Source organism: Oreochromis aureus, linkage group 20 (genome assembly GCF_013358895.1).
Source record: "Oreochromis aureus strain Israel breed Guangdong linkage group 20, ZZ_aureus, whole genome shotgun sequence".
In the NCBI taxonomy this organism is placed as follows: Eukaryota; Metazoa; Chordata; class Actinopteri; order Cichliformes; family Cichlidae; genus Oreochromis; species Oreochromis aureus.
Window position 1 is genome coordinate 37,771,924 of NC_052961.1, and position 22,703 is coordinate 37,794,626.

At 40.2% G+C, this 22,703-nt stretch overlaps 2 protein-coding genes across 2 annotated transcripts in view; one reads left to right on the plus strand and one right to left on the minus strand.

Moving 5' to 3' along the window:
• LOC120435353 (zinc finger protein 862-like) overlaps window positions 1-6,170 on the minus strand; it is a 65,895-nt gene extending 59,725 nt beyond the window's left edge. The window contains exon 1 of the mRNA XM_039604791.1: window positions 5,645-6,170. Within this exon, the coding sequence (XP_039460725.1) occupies window positions 5,645-6,167 (523 nt within the window). The 5' untranslated portion in view covers window positions 6,168-6,170. The remainder of the gene's footprint in view (window positions 1-5,644) is intronic.
• LOC116311434 (histone-lysine N-methyltransferase SUV39H1-like) overlaps window positions 1-12,712 on the plus strand; it is a 78,504-nt gene extending 65,792 nt beyond the window's left edge. The window contains exons 4-6 of the mRNA XM_039604796.1: window positions 11,163-11,309; window positions 11,531-11,660; window positions 12,403-12,712. Of these exons, the coding sequence (XP_039460730.1) occupies window positions 11,163-11,309; window positions 11,531-11,660; window positions 12,403-12,536 (411 nt within the window). The 3' untranslated portion in view covers window positions 12,537-12,712. The remainder of the gene's footprint in view (window positions 1-11,162; window positions 11,310-11,530; window positions 11,661-12,402) is intronic.
• The last annotated feature ends 9,991 nt before the right edge of the window (window positions 12,713-22,703 follow it).

Genomic DNA, 22,703 nt, shown 5'->3' on the forward strand with positions numbered 1-22,703 from the left:
TAGTATTACTACTAAGGCATAGTATTTCTGCAAATAAGAGTATTTGTATTAAATCATAGTAGTTGTGCCAAATCACAGTATTTCAGCCACATTGTGCTAGTTGTGCAAAAACATAGACTGTCTGCAAAATCATAGTATATCTATTATGTTATAGTATTACTACTAAGTCGTAGACTTTCTGTTTTGTTATAGTATCTCTGCTGAATATAGTATATGTGCCAAATCATAGTATTTATAGCAAATCATAGTATTTGTGCTAACACATAGTATACTGCCACATTATAGTATTTGTGTAAAACCAGAATGTCTGCAAAATCATCATATATGTGTTATGTTATAGTATTACTACTACTGCATAGTCAACGGAATTTGCAAAGAAAAGCGTCTGGTCTTCTTTGAGTTGCTTGAAGACGTTTCACCTCTCATCCGAGAAGCTTCTTCAGTTCTAAGGTCAAATGGCCGAGAGTCCCAGATTTAAACCCAGTGGGAGTATCCCCCCCAAAGAGGGACAAAGGACCCCCTGGTGATCCTCTAATCACATGAGCCAAGGTGTGAGAAAGCGGGTGTGGTACCTAATCAGCCAGGGTTTCGGGTGAGCTCATTGTGAGGGTATTTGTATTAAATCATAGTAGTTGTTTCAGTTAACAGTTAAACTTTTTTAACTCAATTTCAGCTTTTTCACCCCTTTTCAGCAAAATTTTCAGTTTTTTCATCACTTTTCAGCACAAATCCCAGCTTTTTCAGCTATTTTCAGCAAAAACATCTTTTCAGCAGAATTCTGAAAAGAGTTCTGCAGAACTCTTTTCAGCAGAAATTCTGCTGATTGAACTCTTTTCAGCAGAATTTTCACCTCTTTTAAGGCCAAATTCTGCTTATTCACCACTTCTGCAAAATTTTCAGCCTTTTCACCTCTTATTAGCACAAATCTCAGCTGTTTTCAGAAAACTCTTTTGAGCAAAAATTCTGCTGATTCATGTCTTTTCAGCGTAACTTTCTGCTTCTTTCCTCTTTTCAGCAGAAATTCTGCTGATTCACCTCTTTTCTGCAAAATTTTCAGCCTTTTCACCTCTTATCAGCACAATTCTCAGCAGCTTCTGCTCATTTCAGCAAAATTGTCAGTCTCTCCAGCTATTATTTGTCAGAATGAGTTTGGCTCAGTGAGATGAGTTGCTGCCTTGAGACCAGGAGGGCCAGGTTCGAATCCTGCTCAGGGTGACATTTTTTTTTCACCACCATACAACTTTTTGCAACTTTTCATCTTTTTCAGCTTTTCAGCAGACAGCTTCAGCGTTATAGCATCCACACAGCATTTTCGCAGGAAATGCAAATTTTTCTAGTTGTTATTATTCTCCATCTTCCGCCTAAATTTCGCACGATCACGCCCGCAGTTTTGAGACAAGCTTCATATATGTTACCTCATTTTGTGCAGCCGGATCTGGAATGGTGTGCTATGACTTCTGGTGTTTATGAATTTTATAGTTTTTAAATATTAATATTTTAGTGAAAATTTTCCCGGCCCTCTGCCGTACACCAGTTTTGACATTAGGGTTACATATGTTAGACCATTTTTCAGCGGCTGCAGCTGGACTATTATGTTATGACTTTTGGTGTTTATGACTTTTATAGTTTTTAAATATTAATATTTTAGTGCAAATTTAGGCCAATTCATCTTTTGGCGCCAAATAAACAGACTTCATTTGTGGTGTGTTGGCTCCATCTTTTGGTCCCATTGAAACAAATTTCAAACTTCATTTGTGGTGTGTTGGCTCTCTAGTGGTATGCCGGGAGTGGTACAGCCTGTCTACCCTTATTTTGATACCGTAATGACGACAATATCAATGGCGCCGACAGCCTCGCTGCTTTCAGGAACCATTGAGGTTTTAAGGTTGCGCGAACCATTGAATAGTTACGGTAAACACAATGGCTTCTATGATTGGTGGAAAACCCATATCCCACAATTCATAGCACACCTCTGCCGAAAGTTAAACAATGGCGGACACGCCTTCGCTTTTAAATGTCTTTTATTAGTGTTTCTAGGTCACAAAATAAACTTTTAAGATATTTTCAGGCTTAGAATGTAGGTGTGTAAACTTCAAATATCTGCTTGTCTTATCAAGACATCCCATATTAGCGACAGTGCTTTTTTTTTTTTTTTTTTTTCTGACGACGCCGGTCCTGCCTGACAGCTAGTCGGTTACCTAGCTAGCTGCCGCGACTTGGCTGCAAATGGACAGCGAGGGACACTCTCTTCGCTTCACCTCCCGGTCTCTCGCAAATGCTCGCACAGAATCGGAGTTACAGCTGGATGTGGAAAAATAACTGAGTTGTTTGGTGGTGCTATAACGCCGGAGCTACAACAGAGGGCAGCTATCCACCGTGTATGACAGAAAGGACATGCCGCGAACGAGACATACGAGGCGGGCAGGCGATCGCCGATCGACCGCCGCTAGCGACCCTTCATGAAAAAGCACCCAGGCTTAGCTTACAGCGAGGCGCTGACTGTCATTTCATCACCCGATCGCCGACACGGGTCTGTGTTTTAGCTGGACTTATTTTTCGCTCATATGGGCCGATGATGCTGGTCGATGTGGAAAAATAACCGAGTTGTTTGGTGGTGGCTAGCCGGAGCTACAACAGAGGGCAGCTATCCACCGTGTGTGTGACAGAAAGGACATGCCGCCACACGAGGTCGTGCAGGCGCATCACCGATCGACCGGTGGTTGCTAATGCGGTGGTCAATCGTGGATCAGGGAAAGCGAAGGCAGGAGCGTGAGGTGAACTGAATTTCAGGTAAGAAGTTATGACCTGCACTCTATTTGGGTCAGATATAAACCGAGTTTAGGTGTAGTTTATTTTCGCACAGCTGACTTTTTCAATCACTTACAATAACTTGTACCGCGTTCTAGCTAGCATGACGGAGTTTCTATACAGCTGTGTGCGCATGTTGAACTTTATGATAGCCTCCCTGTCATTCTCTCGCCTGTTGAAACTTCAGTCATGAAACTGATCAGTGATCGGCGTTTTTCTCTTGTTTGTTTATCGCGCAAAACAACAGCAGCACGTTTAAGCTTGATCAGCTGTTGTTAGAATTCATTTGCTTTTAATTTCTGGTATCAGCTGATGTTTGCTGGAGCCACAGCTGTAAAAACGGCAGATGTCCTTACTGAATCATCAGAGCTGAACTGGTGATGGAGAAACAGGTTTACCCTTTAGGTGACATGAATGAGTTGAAGGGAAGTTATGAACTGTTTCTGAGACAAATACAGGGAGTGCAGAATTATTAGGCAAGTTGTATTTTTGAGGAATAATTTTATTATTGAACAACAACCATGTTCTCAATGAACCCAAAAACTCATTAATATCAAAGCTGAATGTTTTTGGAAGTAGTTTTAGTTTTAGCTATTTTAGGGGATATCTGTGTGTGCAGGTGACTATTACTGTGCATAATTATTAGGCAACTTAACAAAAACAAATATATACCCATTTCAATTATTTATTTTACCAGTGAAACCAATATAACATCTCCACATTCACAAATATACATTTCTGACATTCAAAAACAAAACAAAAACAAATCAGCGACCAATATAGCCACCTTTCTTTGCAAGGACACTCAAAAGCCTGCCATCCATGGATTCTGTCAGTGTTTTGATCTGTTCACCATCAACATTGCGTGCAGCAGCAACCACAGCCTCCCAGACACTGTTCAGAGAGGTGTACTGTTTTCCTCCTTGTAAATCTCACATTTGATGATGGACCACAGGTTCTCAATGGGGTTCAGATCAGGTGAACAAGGAGGCCATGTCATTAGTTTTTCTTCTTTTAAACCCTTTCTTGCCAGCCACGCTGTGGAGTACTTGGACGCTGCGGTGATGGAGCATTGTCCTGCATGAAAATCATGTTTTTCTTGAAGGATGCAGACTTCTTCCTGTACCACTGCTTGAAGAAGGTGTCTTCCAGAAACTGGCAGTAGGACTGGGAGTTGAGCTTGACTCCATCCTCAACCCGAAAAAAGGCCCCACAAGCTCATCTTTGATGATACCAGCCCAAACCAGTACTCCACCTCCACCTTGCTGGCGCCTGAGTCGGACTGGAGCTCTCTGCCCTTACCAATCCAGCCACGGGCCCATCCATCTGGCCCATCAAGACTCACTCTCATTTCATCAGTCCATAAAACCTTAGAAAATCAGTCTTGAGATATTTCTTGGCTCAGTCTTGACGTTTCAGCTTGTGTATCTTGTTCAGTGGTGGTCGCTCTTTCAGCCTTTCTTATCTTGGCCATGTCTCTGAGTATTGCACACCTTGTGCTTTTGGGCACCCAGTGATGTTGCAGCTCTGAAATGTGGCCAAACTGGTGGCAAGTGGCATCTTGGCAGCTGCACGCTTGACTTTTCTCAGTTCATGGGCAGTTATTTTGCACCTTGGTTTTTCCACACGCTTCTTGCGACCCTGTTGACTATTTTGAATGAAACGCTTGATTGTTCGATGATCACGCTTCAGAAGCTTTGCAATTTTAAGACTGCTGCATCCTCTGCAAGATATCTCACTATTTTTGACTTTTCTGAGCCTGTCAAGTCCTTCTTTTGACCCATTTTGCCAAAGGAAAGGAGGTTGCCTAATAATTATGCACACCTGATATAGGGTGTTGATGTCATTAGACCACACCCTTCTCATTACAGAGATGCACATCACCTAATATGCTTAATTGGTAGTAGGCTTTCGAGCCTATACAGCCTGGAGTAAGACAACATGCATGAAGAGGATGATGTGGACAAAATACTCATTTGCCTAATAATTCTGCACTCCTGTAAACACCAAGCTCCTTTTTGTGTAGCTGACAGCTGGTAACTGTGCAGGGGCGGATCTAGCAAAGCTTTTGCCAGGGGCCAGGTAGGGCATTAACAGAGAAAGGTGGACATAAAGATATACTTTTCTTTCTTACTCTCATATAAAATATTTAGCTTTTATTAAATAGTTATCTGAATCTTACAACCAAAGTTTGTATAATAATACACAAGATTGGCTGTAGACCATTGTTCATCATTCAGAACACTGTGTAAAAATAACAAAAAACAAAAGATGAATGCGAAAGTGCATAAATATTTATTTTATGTGTTTGATGTGTGTGTCGGGCGTGGTCTGCAGTGCCGCTGCAGGGGAGGTGGACCCACGGTGTAAAGTGTGTGCTCTTGGCTGTTTTTGGGTGTGTGTTGGGCTATGAGTTGAAAAGCTACAGCTGCCTGTGTGGGTAAACCAACCATGTGTGAAAAGTGGTCCATAATGTAATGCTTCAAAGCATGTTCATGCAAACATTGTCGGGGTCTGCCGTGATACAATGGGACTTCTGCTCATGAACCTCTGTGCACAGCGTCTGCAAATCGGGGCTGTACGAAGTCACCTCATCTTTACCCAAAACTGTAAGCTGTCATCTGTGAGGCGCGAGCGGTGTTTGTTTTTATCATAATTCATGGTGGAGAATGGCTGCTCTGCTGAGTTTTGCTCTCTGTAGCCGTATGAATGGCAAACTACACTGATTAGCAGCGGCATAGGCACACTTAAAATCTCTTCTGAAATTTTCGCTTTCTAGTATTAATTATATTATTTACATAGGCTACGTGACATGACATGACATGACATGGCTTACCTTTGGCATGGGCATGCTCGACCTCAATGTGTCCAATCAGTATATTCACTGGTCTTCCTTTTTGCAAGATACGAGCGTACACAATGACGCATTCTTTTGTGGCGATGTCTGTGTCTCCATCGATCAGGAATGCCATGTATGCACTGTTCGCAATTTCCACTGACGTCTTTTTTTTCAGTGTGTCAGCGATGACGCCTATAAACTGGGCGCACGCAACATCATTGCTGTATGTGGGGTTTATGTCCAAGCCATTTTTCTTGTGAAGAGTTATTTCTGACTTGAACTTAGTAAACGGAACTTCTTCTTTTGCAATATTGTAGGCGATGTTAAACTTAATGATCATCTCGGCCTCCTCCGATGACCTGTTTACTCCTGCCTGCCGCTGAAAGGCAGTGGGAAGAGGGGACATTTGGGCAGTGCATTTATCGCGGCATATAATGTGTCTTCTCGATACTGTATGCTTTTTCAGCGTTTCAAGTCGAAACGTATTAGCACCAGTGACAAATGCAGTGTTGCCGGCCATGGTCTTTCCACACTCACGACAATAAATGCAGTGCATCATATTGTCAGCTTGGCTGTATCTTAGCCAGGAAACTGGTCAAGCCACCGATTCGAAATTTATACATTTTTTCACTTTTACTTTCACTGGGCTCCGGCTGAGTCGATCAGATGTGGCTCATTTTTGATGCCGCCTCCGGACCAGTGTTTGACAAAACTGAGAGGTTGATGGCTCCGTGTCAGAGCGCTGGCTCAGAATTTTGGACTGATCAGGCCTTAACTTAACGAAAAAGTTATCAATTGTTCTTTTCATATTTTCTCAATACCAACTTCATACACTTCTATCGGACCTGGCTACTCACCCTTCTCTATCTGCCCGCACTTTCAAACGTAAACATACGAGGCCTGCAGGAATATCTGGACCACGGCCAATCACAGAGGTCCCCGCCTTTGACTATCTCTGATTGGTTTAGAACACGACATGGGCACAATGTGTGTCTGTTGTTGAACACACGGAGAGTTTCAGAGTTGCGGAAACTTTTTATTGTGATTTCTCCCGAGAAAATACGGTGTGACCAAGTATTCTTTTACTTGGTCGCACCGGTGCGACCAAGTATTTTTTTTTAGTCGCACTATTGAGAAATTTGGTCGCATTTGCGACCAAATTGGTCGCACTCTAGAGCCCTGTAAAGTGTTTTAAAAAGTAAAGAGGGGATTGGATCTAAAAGACATGTGGTGGGTCTCACTGTGGAGAAAACATTCTTAAGGTTTTCAGCATTAACCAGGACAAAGCTATCCAGTGTCTCTTCAGGTACAATCGAGCCCTCAGATGTGTTTAAAATCATATCACGAGAAGATAAAATATCACATCTGATGGCGCTGATTTTTCCCCTGAAGTGGTCTGCAAACTGCTCACAGAGTGAGTCTGTGGGGGTTCTTTGGGAGCTGTTAAAATCAGGGTTAAATAAATGATCTATGGTGGAGAAAATAAAATGTTCACGTTTCTCCAACGTTGTCTTCCCAACAGTTTCACTAATATCTACACTGGATGGCCAGGAAGCGTTCGCGATGTCTTCTCGGGCGCTTCTCTGGCGCTGATAATTGGCGTCTGTCTTGTGTCAGTGACGTAAAAGATGGATTTAATGCGACATAACCGTTCAAACAGCAGTCGCTTTCTAAAACATCGGATATGTATTGGATTCAGTACCACATACGAAAGTGACCCAGATCGGATTTGAAAATATCGGATTTGTGCTGTTCACACTGTCATACCGTGATCGGATATGGGTCGCATAGGGTAAAAAAAAATCGGATTTGATGTGCTTTCGCCTGCAGTGTGAACATAGCCAAATTGACATAACGCTTTTTCTAGCCGCCTACTCTAACCATCAAAAATAAATGCTTAACCCTGACCATAACCTAATTGTAACCCTGACACTAAAACCACATTTTGAGTCTCAAAATTGGCTTCAAACTCCTGGGGACAGGGATTGTGTCCCAATAAGGGCTGTTGGTCCCCACAAGTATAGTAAGCTTCCAATTTTGGTCCTCACAAAACATGTAAACATGGTACACACACAATTTCGCATTTGTAAGCATACCCCTTTGAGCATTTTCTATCCATATCTATCTACCTGTAGAGATATATAGATCTATATGCCTATATATATTTACTTAGCTGATTGGTTCTTGCCATATATAAATTCTAACAGTTATCAAATAGGCCTGTCAGCTGTGTACCAACCTGACTTCTGCACAACACACCTGATGTTCTCAACCCCATTAAGAGTGCAAGAAATTCCACAAATGAACCCTGACAAGGCACACCTGTGAAGTGAAACCATTTCAGGTGACTACATCATGAAGCTCACTGAGAGAAGGCCAAGGGTTTGCAGCGCTGTCAACAAAGCAAAGGGCGGCTACTTTGAGGAATCTATAAGATATAAATGGTTTATGTTGTCAGGTCGGATTTCTCAGCCTGTCTTTTTGCCATCATATGAAAGAGTAGAAACATATGCATTATTCCAGGTGTTTTTCCTATTCCTTAATAGATTTAACAGGAAAGGCAGATGGAGAAAACCTTACAGAAGCCACTGATATCAAAACTGTGCTTGTGTATTCTGAGCAGAGCTGAACAAAGCTTTTCAGAGATGGTCCTTAAGCATTGGGAACAAATGAGCTGCACATCCGAATAGAGGTTAAAATACTACATTTACTAAGAATATTACATTGATGAGACTGCCATGGCTACATTGTAGGACTTTTTTTAAAGGGATTTCATTGATTTTAATATTGTAGTGGACCGAAACTCTTGGACTCCATGGTTTAAGAAGGGTGCACACACTTTTTAGGAGTGAAGATATATTATTTTACTAATTGAGTATTCTGTTGATTATTCTATTGATTAATTACATAATCAGATAGGAAATACTTTTTCCTTCTTAAGAACGAGTAATAGTAAATAGGGATGGGAGTCAAGAGCTGGTTCATGTAGAGAACCAGTTTAGTAGTTCAGTTCAGTAGTTCAAGTCCTTGGAATTGTTAGTCAATCATCAGTTCTGCTTATTGGTTAGATTGCACTCACGCGCAGACAGTATTCTAACAAAAACCTAGCCAAGAACCCAGAGTGATGTTAAAGCTGAGTGAATGCCAACCCCAGTCCAGCAGCCAGAGCTTGAACTTCAACAGGTAACAAACTGATGATCAGTGAGGCTGCAGTCTCTGTTTCTACAGTTTCACAGTAGAATCGCCATGGTGATCACTTTAAAGTCTTTTTATCTTTGCTTTGTGCTGTTGGTCCACATTACGATAGGGATTTATGTTGGTGTGTGGATCTGTAACCTAAGGTTTATATTATGACTTAATTTAATGCATGGCTCTGTAGTGGGCTGATGTGGTAAACCAGTGGTGTCAAACTCATTTTACATCGCGAGCCACATACAGCCCACTTTGACCTTAAGTGGGCAGGATCAGTGAAACTCCCCTTTCTGTCAGCGTAAGGAAGTTACGTATTTAACTGTTTTACTACATGATAAAGAAAACGCTGCTGTGATAAAGAAAGAAATCTGTCAGCACGACTCTTTGGACTTAAATTGGAAGAAATAAATGTGTAAAATTACAGGAAAAGTTTTGGTAGCTTATTCCCCAAGTTGTCCAGTTTGTTTGGTTTTTTTTGTTTGTTTTTTTTCTATAGTCATATAAAAGAAATTTCTATAGTAGAAAGTGGAAAAACAGAAACTTTTTCTCATTTAATTGTTTGCTGTTTACCTTATGGCCATTTATACTTTGTTGTATAAATGGCCATAAGGGAGGTTTTTATCAGTAGAAAATTCAATCTCATTATCAATTTTGACAAGATTCCCAAACAAGCTTGTGCTTGTTTGATCCTGGATTTATGATCTGTAGTGAGAGCCTGGAGAGGTGGAGGTATGCTCTGGAGCGGAGAGGAATGAAAGTCAGTTGAAACAAGACAGAATATGTGTGTGAATAAGAGGGAGACCGGTGGAAAGGTGAACATTCAAGGAGCAGAGGTAGTGAAGGTGGAGGAGTTTTAATTACCTGGGATCAGCGATATGACGAAAATCTCATATTATTATTATTTTTGGCTGTATCACAATATGTTTAAATAACCTTCAAGAAGAAATGTTATTGTCAACAATATGGTGCCTAAAATTGCACTCACTGCGCTCATTCAAATCGACCATTCCATATTTTCTTTTCTACTTTGAATACAAAAAATCAGAGTGAATTGATAATTTTTAGAAAACCTGTGCCTTAGACCTGCAGAGGGCAATCAGACAGTCATAGTTGTGGTCCTATAGAAGTATATGGGAAAGCAGCTTTCTTTAGACCTCTGTAAACACTTTCCCCGAGTTTATAGGCTCAGTCACTCAGTCTGGTATTATAAGGTCACTAAGATAAGATGGAGCTTGTATGTGAGGAGCAGGATTTTGAATTCTGGATTTAACAGGGAGCCAGTGAAGGGAAGCCAATACAGGAGAAATCTGCTCTCTCTTTCTAGTCCCTGTCAGGACTCCTGCTGCAGCATTTTGGATTAACTGAAGGCTTTTCAGGGAGTTTTTAGGACATCCTGATAATTCCAGTCCAGTCTAGAAGTAATAAATGCATGAACTAGTTTTTCAGCGTCACTCTGAGACAGGATATTTCTCCAGCCACACCCAGACCTGATTACTGCCACATCTGTTCTCAATCAAGAAATCACTTTAATAGGACCTGCCTGACAAAGTGGAGTAGGCCAGAAGGTCCTCAAAAGCCAGACGTCGTGCTGTGATTCAAGGAAATTTAGGAACAAATGAGAAACAAATTGAGATCTCTCAGTCTAGAAAAGTTTATAAAGCATTTCTAAAGCTGTGGGACTCCAGCGAACCACACTCAGAGCCATTATCCACAAGTGGCAAAAACATGGAACAATGGCAAACCTTCCCAGGAGTGGCTGGCTGACCAAAATTACCCCAAGAGCGCAGTGGCGACTCATCCAAGAAGCCACAAAAGGTCTCAGAACAACATCCAAACAACTGCAGGCCTCACTTCACTCAGTTAAGACCAGTGTGCATGACTCCCATCATAAGAAAGAGACTGGGCAAAAATAGCCTGCATGGCAGAGTTCCAAGACAAAAACCACTACTGACTGGACATCTGTTTGTGACCTCAAGCTGAACCTCTGTTTGCAGAACCCAAGCACTTGGGTTCATTTGATGGACATGGTGTTTTCAGAATCAGAATACTTTATTAATCTCTAATCTCTAATTATCTGGGTTAGAGTTGCTCCAAGACAGTAACAGTAACAGACGAAACTATTTAAACAATACAATATGTTACAGATTTACAAATGTAAGAAATAGCACTAATATTTACAAATCGCTCAATTAGAGGTGATAATAAATATCAAGAATCTTATCAGAATTATTTTTAGCGCGGATGCATCAACCAGGCATGCAGCTTGTTACTGTTGCTCCTGCCTTTTCTTTTCTTACTTATTTCTTTGTTTTGCTTCCACCAGATTATCACCACAGACGAAGCAGAGAGAAGAGGTCATATATATGACCGCCAGGGCTCTACGTACCTCTTTGACCTGGACTATGTCGAGGACGTGTACACAGTGGATGCAGCTCACCTAGGAAACATTTCTCACTTTGTCAACCACAGCGTGAGTGCCTATGAACTTGTCTGTCTTTGTCTGTTCTCAACCATTTGTAAATGACCACGGTTTCTCCACTATGTTCCATTCAAAACAAAAGCTTTTAATATTGATGTATATTGACCAGCATGCATAGCAACACATGTACTACCAGACTGCAATTTTTCAAATATGAAAGCAGAGTGAGTGTGAACGAAACGCTCCTGAAAAACCTTCTGTTCCCTTTGCAGTGTAACCCTAACCTGCAGGTATACAACGTGTTCATTGACAACATCGATGAGAGGCTTCCGAGAATTGCGTTATTTTCAACACGTGCTATCCGAGCTGGAGAGGAGCTCACCTTTGACTACAAAATGCAAAGTAAGGAAATTGACTGAGCAAATTTGAGTCATATCTATTTTGGCACAAAAACTGGCCTTAACCAGACTTTAGGGTGCACTCAGAAGACTACAGAACTAAATAAATCAAGTTCTGTCACCCATATATTTAAGCTCACTAACCTCTCCTGGAATTAACATAAGAACTCATAGAGTGTGAGTTGTTGTGCCTGGAGGCCAAACATTTTAATCCTGTAGGTTTTAGGGTGGGGGCTGTATGGATCAGATTGAGGATTCATGATATGGAAGTCTCTGAAGTCTGGTCAGCCTCTCATACTAATTTGGTTTTTTTGCACCGTTCTTTAGTTTTTGTGGCATGGAGTGGCTGCCACCAGGGGAAACTAATGTGTGCTTAATCTGCAGTAGTTTTTGGGTTCATTCAGAAATAGGGTCCAAGCTTCCCCAAATGTTAATCACATTGATCTCATTGTTCTGAGATCCGTGTGATCAACTTATATGCTGCTGCTGGCTCACAGCAGAGTATCAGTGTTTCTGAGGCATGTTTTTTTTTTTTTTTTTTTTTTTTTTTTTTTACTTGTTGTTTTTCATGTAAATGAATATGGTGTGGTAAATGTGAATAAAGCTATCATTTCTTTGTGTGTGTTTGTTTTACTTTTTCCTTTGTGCAGCACTTTGGTCAACCTGTGTTGTTTTTAACTGTGCTTATATATAAACGGATTAATTTCACATGGGTGTTAACCAGCCTGAATTTTGTGTCTTTCTAGTTGATCCAGTTGATACAGAAAGCACCAAAATGGATTCCAGTTTCAGTCTAGCTGGGCTTCCTGGCTCTCCAAAGAAGAGAGTTCGAGTGGAGTGTCGGTGTGGATCAGACTCATGTCGAAAATATCTGTTCTGACAAGGACCTGTGGGAAAAATGTACAGTTTTGGGTTTTTTTGTTTTTTTTTTTATTATGAAAGATTAAATCCCAACATCACTTTTACATTTATGAACAAGGCAGACTCTTAAGATGGAAACCACAGTCCAGCTTCAAGTCTGTGAAGTGTGTGTGTATTACAAGTGCTTAATTACTGCGTAGATATTTTTCTTGTCCTCTTTAACTCCAAAATAGATTTGAAACAAAAAAGTGATTTAGCTTGTATTCTAGGCTTTATAAAGTGCAGTTCATGAATGTACACGTTCCTCTGTGACTGTCTGCAACAGGTTTATTACTGCTTGGCGCTGGCCAAGCCTGGTGGGCAGAAAGAGCAGCAGTCAGTCTATTATTTTTTAAATCTGGATCATTCTTTTGTCTTTTTTTCTTTGAGTCAAAATTATTTATAGGAACAAATAGGCTTTATAGGCTCCCGCTGGTATTCTTTACGATGGTCTTCACACTTCGTGTGCTGGTAATCAAAACATTGGCTCCAGTGCTTTAGGATATTCCATTTATTTATTCTGCGTTCTTAGTTCTGTTTGACTAAAGAGGTATGCAATCAGGACAGGTTTCAGACAATAGTCACCACAGTGAAATATAATAATTGAGCAGGAATGCAACTATAGCCAAAACTGGGTTTGGTTTGGCTGTACTGCAGTTTGTCCTGAGCCATGTCCGTGTTCCCTCACGCTTTCTCTTAATATGCATGTTGTTTTTTCAGTCATGGTGTTTGATACTCCAGATGTTGGCCAAGTCAACAGTGTACAGTGTATAAGGCTTGATCCTACTGTGTTTGCACTGCTGCTAGGCCAAGACTTCCTATAATGGCCCACCAACATGGAATAGCATACAGCTGGTAGATGGGTTTTCAGTAAGCTAGAACAACAGATGCACGCAATGTGTTGTCAAAGTGTCTGTGGCTGTTCTAAATGTGTGCACTAGAAGCTGTGGAGGTATATGTGCAGTTCTGCTTGCAACTGCTTTATCTTAAGTCTCCCTTGATGAACCATTTATGGTTTAATCGGATAAAAGGACACAAGTTTGTAAAGAGAGCATGATGCTGTGCTTTCTCTATCAGTCTCACCACTGTGCACAGGCTGACATGGTGGCTTTCAGCACAGCATGCCGTGCACATCTTCCCATTAACAAGGTAAGTTAAATCTGCACCTGTGCACAGAACTAGAAGCTCCGTGCTTCTTTTACTAACAGCTACACAGGTGGATGAAGGTTGGGACAATACAACGGCCTGTTTTCTGGATATGGTTTATTATTTTATGTCTGGTTATTTTTATTGTAAAGAATCTTTGTATGGTTTTACACATGTCAACACAAAACAAAAATTCTCTACTTTCTTTCTGCCAAAGAAACTGATTCCCTGGAAACTGGCGTATAGATGTTATTTTGAATAAAGTACTCATGTACTGGGGATACATGAGAGCATTTTAGTGAACTGCTCTTCTGGCGGCCCAGGGTATTGTAATTTTTTTTTTTGTAATAAATGGTCAGTAGCTGATTATTTTACAGTTTTGATATTTAAGCGTTTTAGTTATCAATACTTGTTTTTATCAATGTGACTTTCTGATAGATGGAGAACAAAAACCGTGCTAATAAATGGTGCATTTGTATCCGATGGGAGTGGTTTGTTCTAGGATATTAATATTTTGATGAGACTATAAATTATGTCCTAAAGAAATCATGTGGTTATAGTTGGTCCAAGGCAATAAGAACAGTAACAAACTGAACTAAATTAAATAATGTAATATTATTACAAAGTTACAAAATATAAGAAATAGCTCTAGTTTATACAAATGGCTCAATTATAAATATCCAGAATATTGCAGATATATAATATGAAGCTAAAAGAAGCCAGCCAAACACGAGATATCAATGGAATGCCCAGGATGTCCTTTATGTTTTTTTCCAGGACTCAGTAGGGCAGCTCACATAAGTCAAAAGATATAGACCAAAAACAAATGTCCATTAGACAGAGGACATAAATAAATAGGCTGGTTCTCAGGAGGATTAGCCATCACTTCTATCACCCACTAAAATAATCAAAACATCCTGGGATTACTGCCGGTTCTGCCCCTTCTGGTCAAATGACACAAATTCTAAAGACCATTTCTGCTATGGCACAGGCAGCGCTTTCATTAAAATCCTGTAACACAACAAATAAAAAAAAAAAAAATTAAAGAATGATTTTTCATTAATGCATACCATTTAAGGCAGGCAATTTAATAAGGTATCATTTGAAACTAAGAGGAAAAGTGCTACATGCATTTTCTGAGTGACTAAGTTGTAAAAGCCTTGTTTTTTGAAATGCATGAGAAAATCCCATTAACTTAAACTAGGTGAAACTGCATGATTCAATTCTGTGTGCACCTTGACCAGTTTCTGTGGATCTTAATTGATCCAGAGAAAGCGGTGAAGGTGCACACAGAATTGGATGATGCCATACTTTACAGTATACAACTCAATTTTTCTTTTTTAAATTTAGGGCACAGGGTGAAATTTAAATAAAATAAGAATACATTGATTTACAAATTTCATAAACCCATATTTTGTTTATAAATAAACACAAATGACATCAAATGTTGTGAGTGAGAAAATTTACCATTATAAGAAAAATATTAGCTCATTTTGAATTTGATGAACTGGCCTGCCTGTGGTCCATACCTTTCACTAATTGATAACAATTGATTCAATACAATATGAAAAATACAACAAAGACAAACCAGGACTTTTGAGCAACTAGAATTCTCCATCAGACAAAACTTTATCAGCTGCTCTCCTTAGTTCATGGACATTTCCAGATGGGATGCTACACAATAGGAAACTTTGTCCCTTTTTTTAAAAAAAATGTTTTTCTTAAAATAATAATTTAAACAACAGTATGTTTTCTGGGTTCTATAGTGAATAAAACATGGTTTTATCTTACAGTCCTGTGTTTGAACCCACCCTCTGGCTGGGACCTTTCTGTTTGGGGTTTTCATTTTCTCCCCGTGAATGCGTGGGTTCCTTCTGCGTACTCTGACACGCCCATTATTTCTGTTCAAACATCTACAACGATAAGCAAGTTTCCAAAACAATCCAAAGTCCTTTGGAACAGGTCTTTACTGCTAAACATGCACCAGCAAATCCATCCAACACAGTTTTATTTGTGAACAGGATAATTGTGCAATGAAGTTATTTTGAAAGCTAGCTTTTTAAAGGTCAGATAATGTTGCCTGTGTGTCAGACTGAAACACATTTATTACCAATTTGATAACTTACTTTATTAGTCTTCAAAAGAGAAAATGACCATCCAAAAATTCACATAAACACATACAAAATCGCCAAAATCCAAGCAGCCCGAAATTTTTTATTCCATACCAGTCTCCTGCCACAAGAACAGGGGAAGGGTGATCACTGCACATGTTTACACCCAGGCAGCTGCTTTTCTTCTTCTTCTTGACAGATTACTCTCTGCATTACTTCTCTTCTGGTGGAATTGTTTCCTTCATTGTTTCTATTATTTTCACCATGCAGTTAACAGTCACTCAATAAAAGTTAGTAAAAAGCATATTCTTTCTGCTCAAGTAAAGTGTCGAGAAAGTTGGAATTGAAAGAGATTGAAGTCCGCCCAACTTACCTCTCATTACACCGGATAGTGGGTAAAAGGTCCAGCCTTTTATGTTAAAAGTGATACAGTGGGCTAAAAAGAGTATTTTATCTGTATATGTTAATAGTAAAGCGTCTTTTATTCTTAATCAATAATATAATAAAAGTATAAATCTAATTAATATGATTGATGAGAAATGTAGTTTGAGCAATCAAAAGTATTCTAGTGTCTGGATTTTGTGTGTGTAGACATGATCACACATGATCACATGATCAACCCTGGCTGATTAGTGTCTCTGTGTGTGAGATAAGACGTGTCTCCAGCATATCATGATAAATGATTTTCATATGATGTGATTTTGCTGATAGTTAATTATGCTTAGTAGTGATCAGAAAACAATCAAGTGTAAGTTTTACCAACATAACAAATAGGAAAATATAATGTATGAAATGATAACAGGCCTCTCACTGAGTTTCTGTGTGGAGTGGCCTGGGTGGGATAGAAGATGACCTTGGAGGCTGTGTGTGTGAGAGAAGAATAGGAGGAGGGGGAGTGAGTGAGACACTGAGGGGCCACTAATGTAAAATAATCTCTGACTTTAACATGTATGATTTAATGAAAGAAGTAATATTGATTATATTGTGATTGACAAACAGAGTTTTTGAAGAGAAAACGCAAGAAAAAGTATTCCTATGTAATTTACTTCAAAAGAAATAATTTTGAAATGGATATTCAAGCTAGTGATAAATCCTGCTGAAATAAAATAGCATAAACTGAATGACACATAAAGGATTCATTTCTGAAGGAATTAATGATAAATCATGTTAAAATACAACATAGTGTCAATCTGCTGGCCCCACGACCTCTATACATTAAGTATAGTTTGGCTTTCGGTTAAAAAAAAAGTCCTAATCTCTGATCACAGCAGGCAAATGCAGAGTTCAGATGCAGCCGATGTGGGCGAGAGGACTCTCCCAGCCCAAACTACTTCGAAATCGTCCAGGTGTCTTCCCCTACTTACACTGATAAGATAAACAAAAGCCTGAGTAGACTTGCAGGTCAAATCCTATCAGTCCCACCAGTTAACGGAAGCTCCCTATTAATCGGTGCCCTTGTTATTTCTGGGTTGATTTTAGAGAACTGGACAGTAGCCCTCGAGGGAACGTTACAATTAAAGGGCAAGAGTAACATGTAACACCTATTTGCACTAATAAAGAACAATACTCAGACTTCTACCTTTACTGTTTCACAAAGGTTAAAAAGTGAACGTCCACAATTTAGACTTTGCAGGAAATTTTAGTAAAGCAATTAGCAGGAGCAAAGCAGAAGAAAAATCAAATTGTAATAATCACAGAACAATAATCGAATCACCTGAACTATACGTCTCTAATTACCTACTCTGGGCTAAAGCGGATTTTCTTATCTCTGGAGGAGAGAGGTTGGACAGAGGATGCGCATAACCATATTCGAAGATGCACTTCTCCGTATGTTGCAAGGTGATGATAATCACCCATCAGTAAAGCAGAAGACTCTGGGTATTCAGGGTATGCTGTAACCCAAAGTCCTTCTGAATTAACAATGTAACAAGCTGAAAATGAGCAGAGAGAAAAGGCAAAAATATGCAAAACCAATTTGCAGGTTCACAGTTTGGGCAGTGGTTAATCCCTGTGACGTTGGACTCTTCATCTGTGAAGATCTTAGATCCAATCTTCTGAACTCATCTTGCAGAAGACAAAAAGATTGAACCCTGTACTGTTCTTAACTTGATTTTTTTTAACCAACTTGATTGGTTTGTCTCCTGTGAGAAGATGGATCCAGTAGTTCACAGATGGAAATTCCAGCAGAGAAACCAAAGGGATCAACCACTGCCTGAACTGTGGGCGTACAATTTGCCAATTTTTTCACTGAAAAGATTACAAATTCAAGAGGGTTTTGGATTTCCATAGTTTCCTACTGAATTACAGCATCCAAGAACTCAGCTCCTCTCCTGTTGGGTTATACTTGTTCTCTCGTCTGTATCTCCTCCCTAAGATCAGAACAAAATCAGCATTAGCTCAGATTAAATAATTAAAGTGATTTAATTATTATTATTTAATTTGGCTTTTTCTTTGCTCCTTCTTGATTACTGTAATAAAATATCCTTCATTGAAAAAGTCTAAATTGTGGACATTTTCTTTTTAACCCATTTGTTAAACAGCAAAAGTAAAAATCTGATTACTTGGAGTTAGTGATGGTAAATTTGATTCTTTTTACTGAATCGAGTTTTAATGAGTCACTCACCAAAGTTAATCGGGTTTTTTGAGTCATTTGATTCACTGAGTCAGTTGACCAGAGAGTGCAAAAAATGTACATTTTCACTCAAACTTAATTTGTTTCTCTTGTCATGTATAGCCTACTGCTAAGATGAGTGATTCTAAAAGAAAACAACTATTTTATAGAGCAAAAAAATTCTAAAGGGAACATTTATTTTGTTTATTTTTATTTTATTAGTATTTTCCTTAAATGTGTCAAATATATATTTTCTCATCTAAATGTCCACTGAGCTGTGAGCCGGGGGGGGATAATGCACCTTAACATTGGTTGCCAACCAAGAAGAAGAAGAAGCTGTGAGCCAGGAGAGAGGGGGTGAGTGAGTGAGTGAGTGAGTGAGTGATTCGTTCGCGCTATGATTCAACACAGGAAGGGAGGGGGTGAGTGAGTCCTGAGTGATTCGTTCGTGCTATGATTCAGCACAGGAGGGAGGGGGTGAGCGAGTCCTGAGTAATTCGCTCGCTCTATGATTCAGCACAGGAGGGAGGGGGTTAGTGAGTCTTGAGCAGTGTTGGGACTAACGCGTTATTAAGTAACGCGTTACAGTAACTACGTTATTATTGTGGTAACGAGCACGGTAACTAGTTATTATGCCAAAACCAGGAACGCGTTACTCGTTACTGGGATTTAGATAGGCTCGTTACTTGTTACTTCGTGTGGTGGATATCGCGGAGCTTCCACAGATTCAATAACATTAGCAAGTGGTGGAGGCCAGCAGGTGGATGAAGGAAAAGGAGGCAAGAGGAGAGACCAAGCGCCGCCGGTCCGCGTGTCAGGTGAACTGAACTTCAGGTAAGAAGTTATGACCTGCAGTCTATCGGAGTCAGATATAAACCAAGTTTAGGTGGAGTTTATTTTCGGTATGTTGACATTTTCGCATCTGCGCACTAGCTAGCATGACGGAGTTTCTATACAGCTGGGTGGGTGCTATGTTACTGATGTTGAACTTTATTTTATTCATACGGTTAATTATTAGAGTTGCCAACCGTCCCGTAAAAACAGAATCGCCTGGTATTCAGAGAAAATATTACGCGTTTGCACTGAGGTGAAAAGGAACACAGTTTGTCCCGGACTTCAGCTACAATGAAAAGACACAAAGCTGAAGCTGCACAGCTGCCTCTTCTTCTCTCATTCTCTCCTCTCCTGTTTCTACTTCAATCATGAAACTGATCAATGATCAGCTGATCGGCTTTTCTCTCTTGTTTATTTATCGCCCACTTTGCGCCAGAAAGAGGAAACCAGCGGATGTCGCGTTAAACAACAGCAGCACGTTTAAGCTTGATCAGCTGTTGTTAGAATTTATTTAATATTAATTTCTAGTATCAGCTGATGTTTGCTGGAGCCACAGCTGTAAAGCTGCTGGTCATGATATCGGTTTGGTTATCTGGTGAGAGGGAAACATGCAGATGAAACCAGGAGATGTCCTTACTGAATCATCAGAGCTGAACAGGTGATGGAGAAACAGGTTTACCTTTTAGGTGACACGGATGAGTTGAAGTTATGAACCGTTTCTGAGAGACAAATAACACCAGGATCCTTTTCTAAGTAGCTGACAGCTGGTAACTGTGCAGGGGCGGGTCTAGCAAAGTGTTGCCAGGGGGCCAGGTAGGGCATTAACAGGGAAAGGGGGACACAAGGAAATACTTTTCTTTATTATTCTCATTTAAAATGTCTAGCTTTTAAAAAAATAATTATCTGAGTCTTACAACAAACGATTGATAGATTGATACATATATACCATCAGAACAGTGTACATCACTGTCACAACAGTGTTTGTTTTCATTCAAAGGCTTTATGATTTTTCCTATAATGGTGGGCTGGTCTCTAGTCAAAATGCCCGGGACGATTTTTTTGTCCCAGTCCAGCTCTGTATGCAGCTCATCTGCAGTCTGGTGTTAGCTACATCTTCCTATTCAGAAGGCAGAATTTCCAAGTTCTGAGTACAATCAAAAGCACCACGACTGCAGTTTTTGTGTTGGATGTAAAAGCAGGCTAGAATCATGGCGGCAGTCAACGACGGTGCAGGCGTGATTTTCTCGTGGAAATGTGCACATTATTTTTTCCTTTCTGTTGGTAGGTGGCACAATGCAATTGTGGCAAGTAAGCAAGCTAGAAGACTGGCAGTCTTGCTGGGTATCCAGTTACGGAAGCAACACATTAACAAGAGAATTTGAGTAAAACCAAAGTTACTTTCCTAGTAACTAGTTACTCTGAAAGTAACGAGTAACTTGAAGTAACTGAGTTACTTTTTTAGAGAAGTAACTAGTAATGTAACTAAGTTACTAATTTAAAGTAACTTACCCAACACTGGTCTTGAGTGATTCGCTTACGCTACGATTCAGCACAGGAAGGGAGGGGGTGAGTAGCTCAAATGTTCAGTTAGCATGTTAGCAGAGCGATGCTACTGTGAACCGAGGCGCTATTGTCTTGATGTGAGCTTCTACTCAGGGTTTTTTCTTCCAGTTCAGAGCAGAAATTTTTTGTTAAGATACTGGATGTTGTGTTTTTCTCCACAATTTTAATTATAAGCTAGATATATTTCTACTAATGAAATTAGTTTGCTAACAGCAACAGGGATGAGTCAGTGAGTCAGTTGGGCTTGTGAATCATGATTCATGAGTCAGTAAAGTGATTCTCGAGTATTGAACGATTCGTTCATGATTCACGCATCACTACTTGTAGTCCAGTAGGGGGCGTGTTATGGAGTAGACGCGCAAACCACGAGGTCCCATTTATCTGTTAAATTACTTTATGGTTCACTTATTGTGGTCCAATTCAGAGATTCCTTAAGCTCTATTAAGAAAGTCAGCATTGTTTTAGCGGTTGTTCTTTCTGTCTTTTTGGCTTATCTCAAAGTGAAATGCCTCCTAAGCAGTCTGCTAAAGGAGCACAGGCTAGCTGCTCAGAGACCGCTAGCAAAACTACCGTTGATCCGGCGACACTGCTAGCTTTCCGCGACATTGTCAAAGAGGAAAATGACAACCTATGGGACGAAATTAAACGAGCCATTTCGCCCATCCAAACCGCTCTTGACGAATGTACTGAGAAGTTGGGCGAACACGAAGAAGGCCTGAATAATCTGGATAAGCAGCTAGAAGTTATGGAGACATGTTTCGCAGATCTGAGTAACCAATACAAGAAGTTACTGCTGAAAACGGACGACTTGGAGAATCGGGGAAGACGATGTAACTTGCGTATATTAGGAGTGCCTGAGTGCCGAACAAGGGAATCCCACTAAATTTGTTGCTGATCTGTTGCACGTTGTACTGGGTGGTCTCGGCGGTTTGGAGAAGGCTCCGATCCAGGACAGAGTTCACCGGGCGGCAGTTGCGCTGCCCACGGAGGGAGGGCGACTGCGGCCGTTCATTGTCCGCATCCATTACTACCAGGAGAAGGAGCGGATACAGCGCTTAGCCAGACAGAAACGCCAGCTGGAGTTTCAAGGGAAGCAGATCTTCATCTTTCCTGACTACAGCGCCAACCTGGCCAGACGCCGGGCTGCTTTCAGCGAGGTAAAGGGACTACTACGGAAAAAAGACGGAGTTCGCTACGGTCTTCTTTATCCTGTCCGGCTTCAGATCTCATTTAATGGAGAAACACAGATATTTGACTCTCCTAAAGCAGTGAAAGATTTCATCGACTCCAAGTTTGAGTCATCTCCCGAATGACATTTCATAAGAACCACCGGGACTTTCATACCATCGTGACTATATTTTTGTCAATCAATAAACGGATGATCTCTGGTTTAGCTTAGTTTCATGTTCAAGGTTCATTTAGAAATCTCAGATGTTGGTGAGTTTGCCCTTGTTTCCTGGGAGGTTAACTATATTCCAGTACTTGTCACTTAAAAGGGACTCCGGGGTCAGCTTTGATGAGAAGTGAAACAGGTCCGTTTTTCGGTTACAGGTAAATTTGACGTGGGAGTTTTTCTCTTTCCTTCTCTTAATTATTTTACTCTATTATGTTGGACTTTGTGACTTTCTAACTTGAATATATTTTGGACTACATGTGTGATTCATAGTTCAGATGCTTCTGCTTATGTGGGGCTGTGGTTATGAATAAGGTGAATGGGACTCTTAATAGAAGCAGGGGAGCTTTGGGAAATTGGTGTGTTGTTTGGGGACAACACTGAACACGGGGAGGTGGGTGGGAGGGATTTATCTATTTTTTCTTTTTTTTTTTTTTTCATTTTTGTTGTATGTTATTTGCTCAGATTATTGTTAACAACAACATTTCA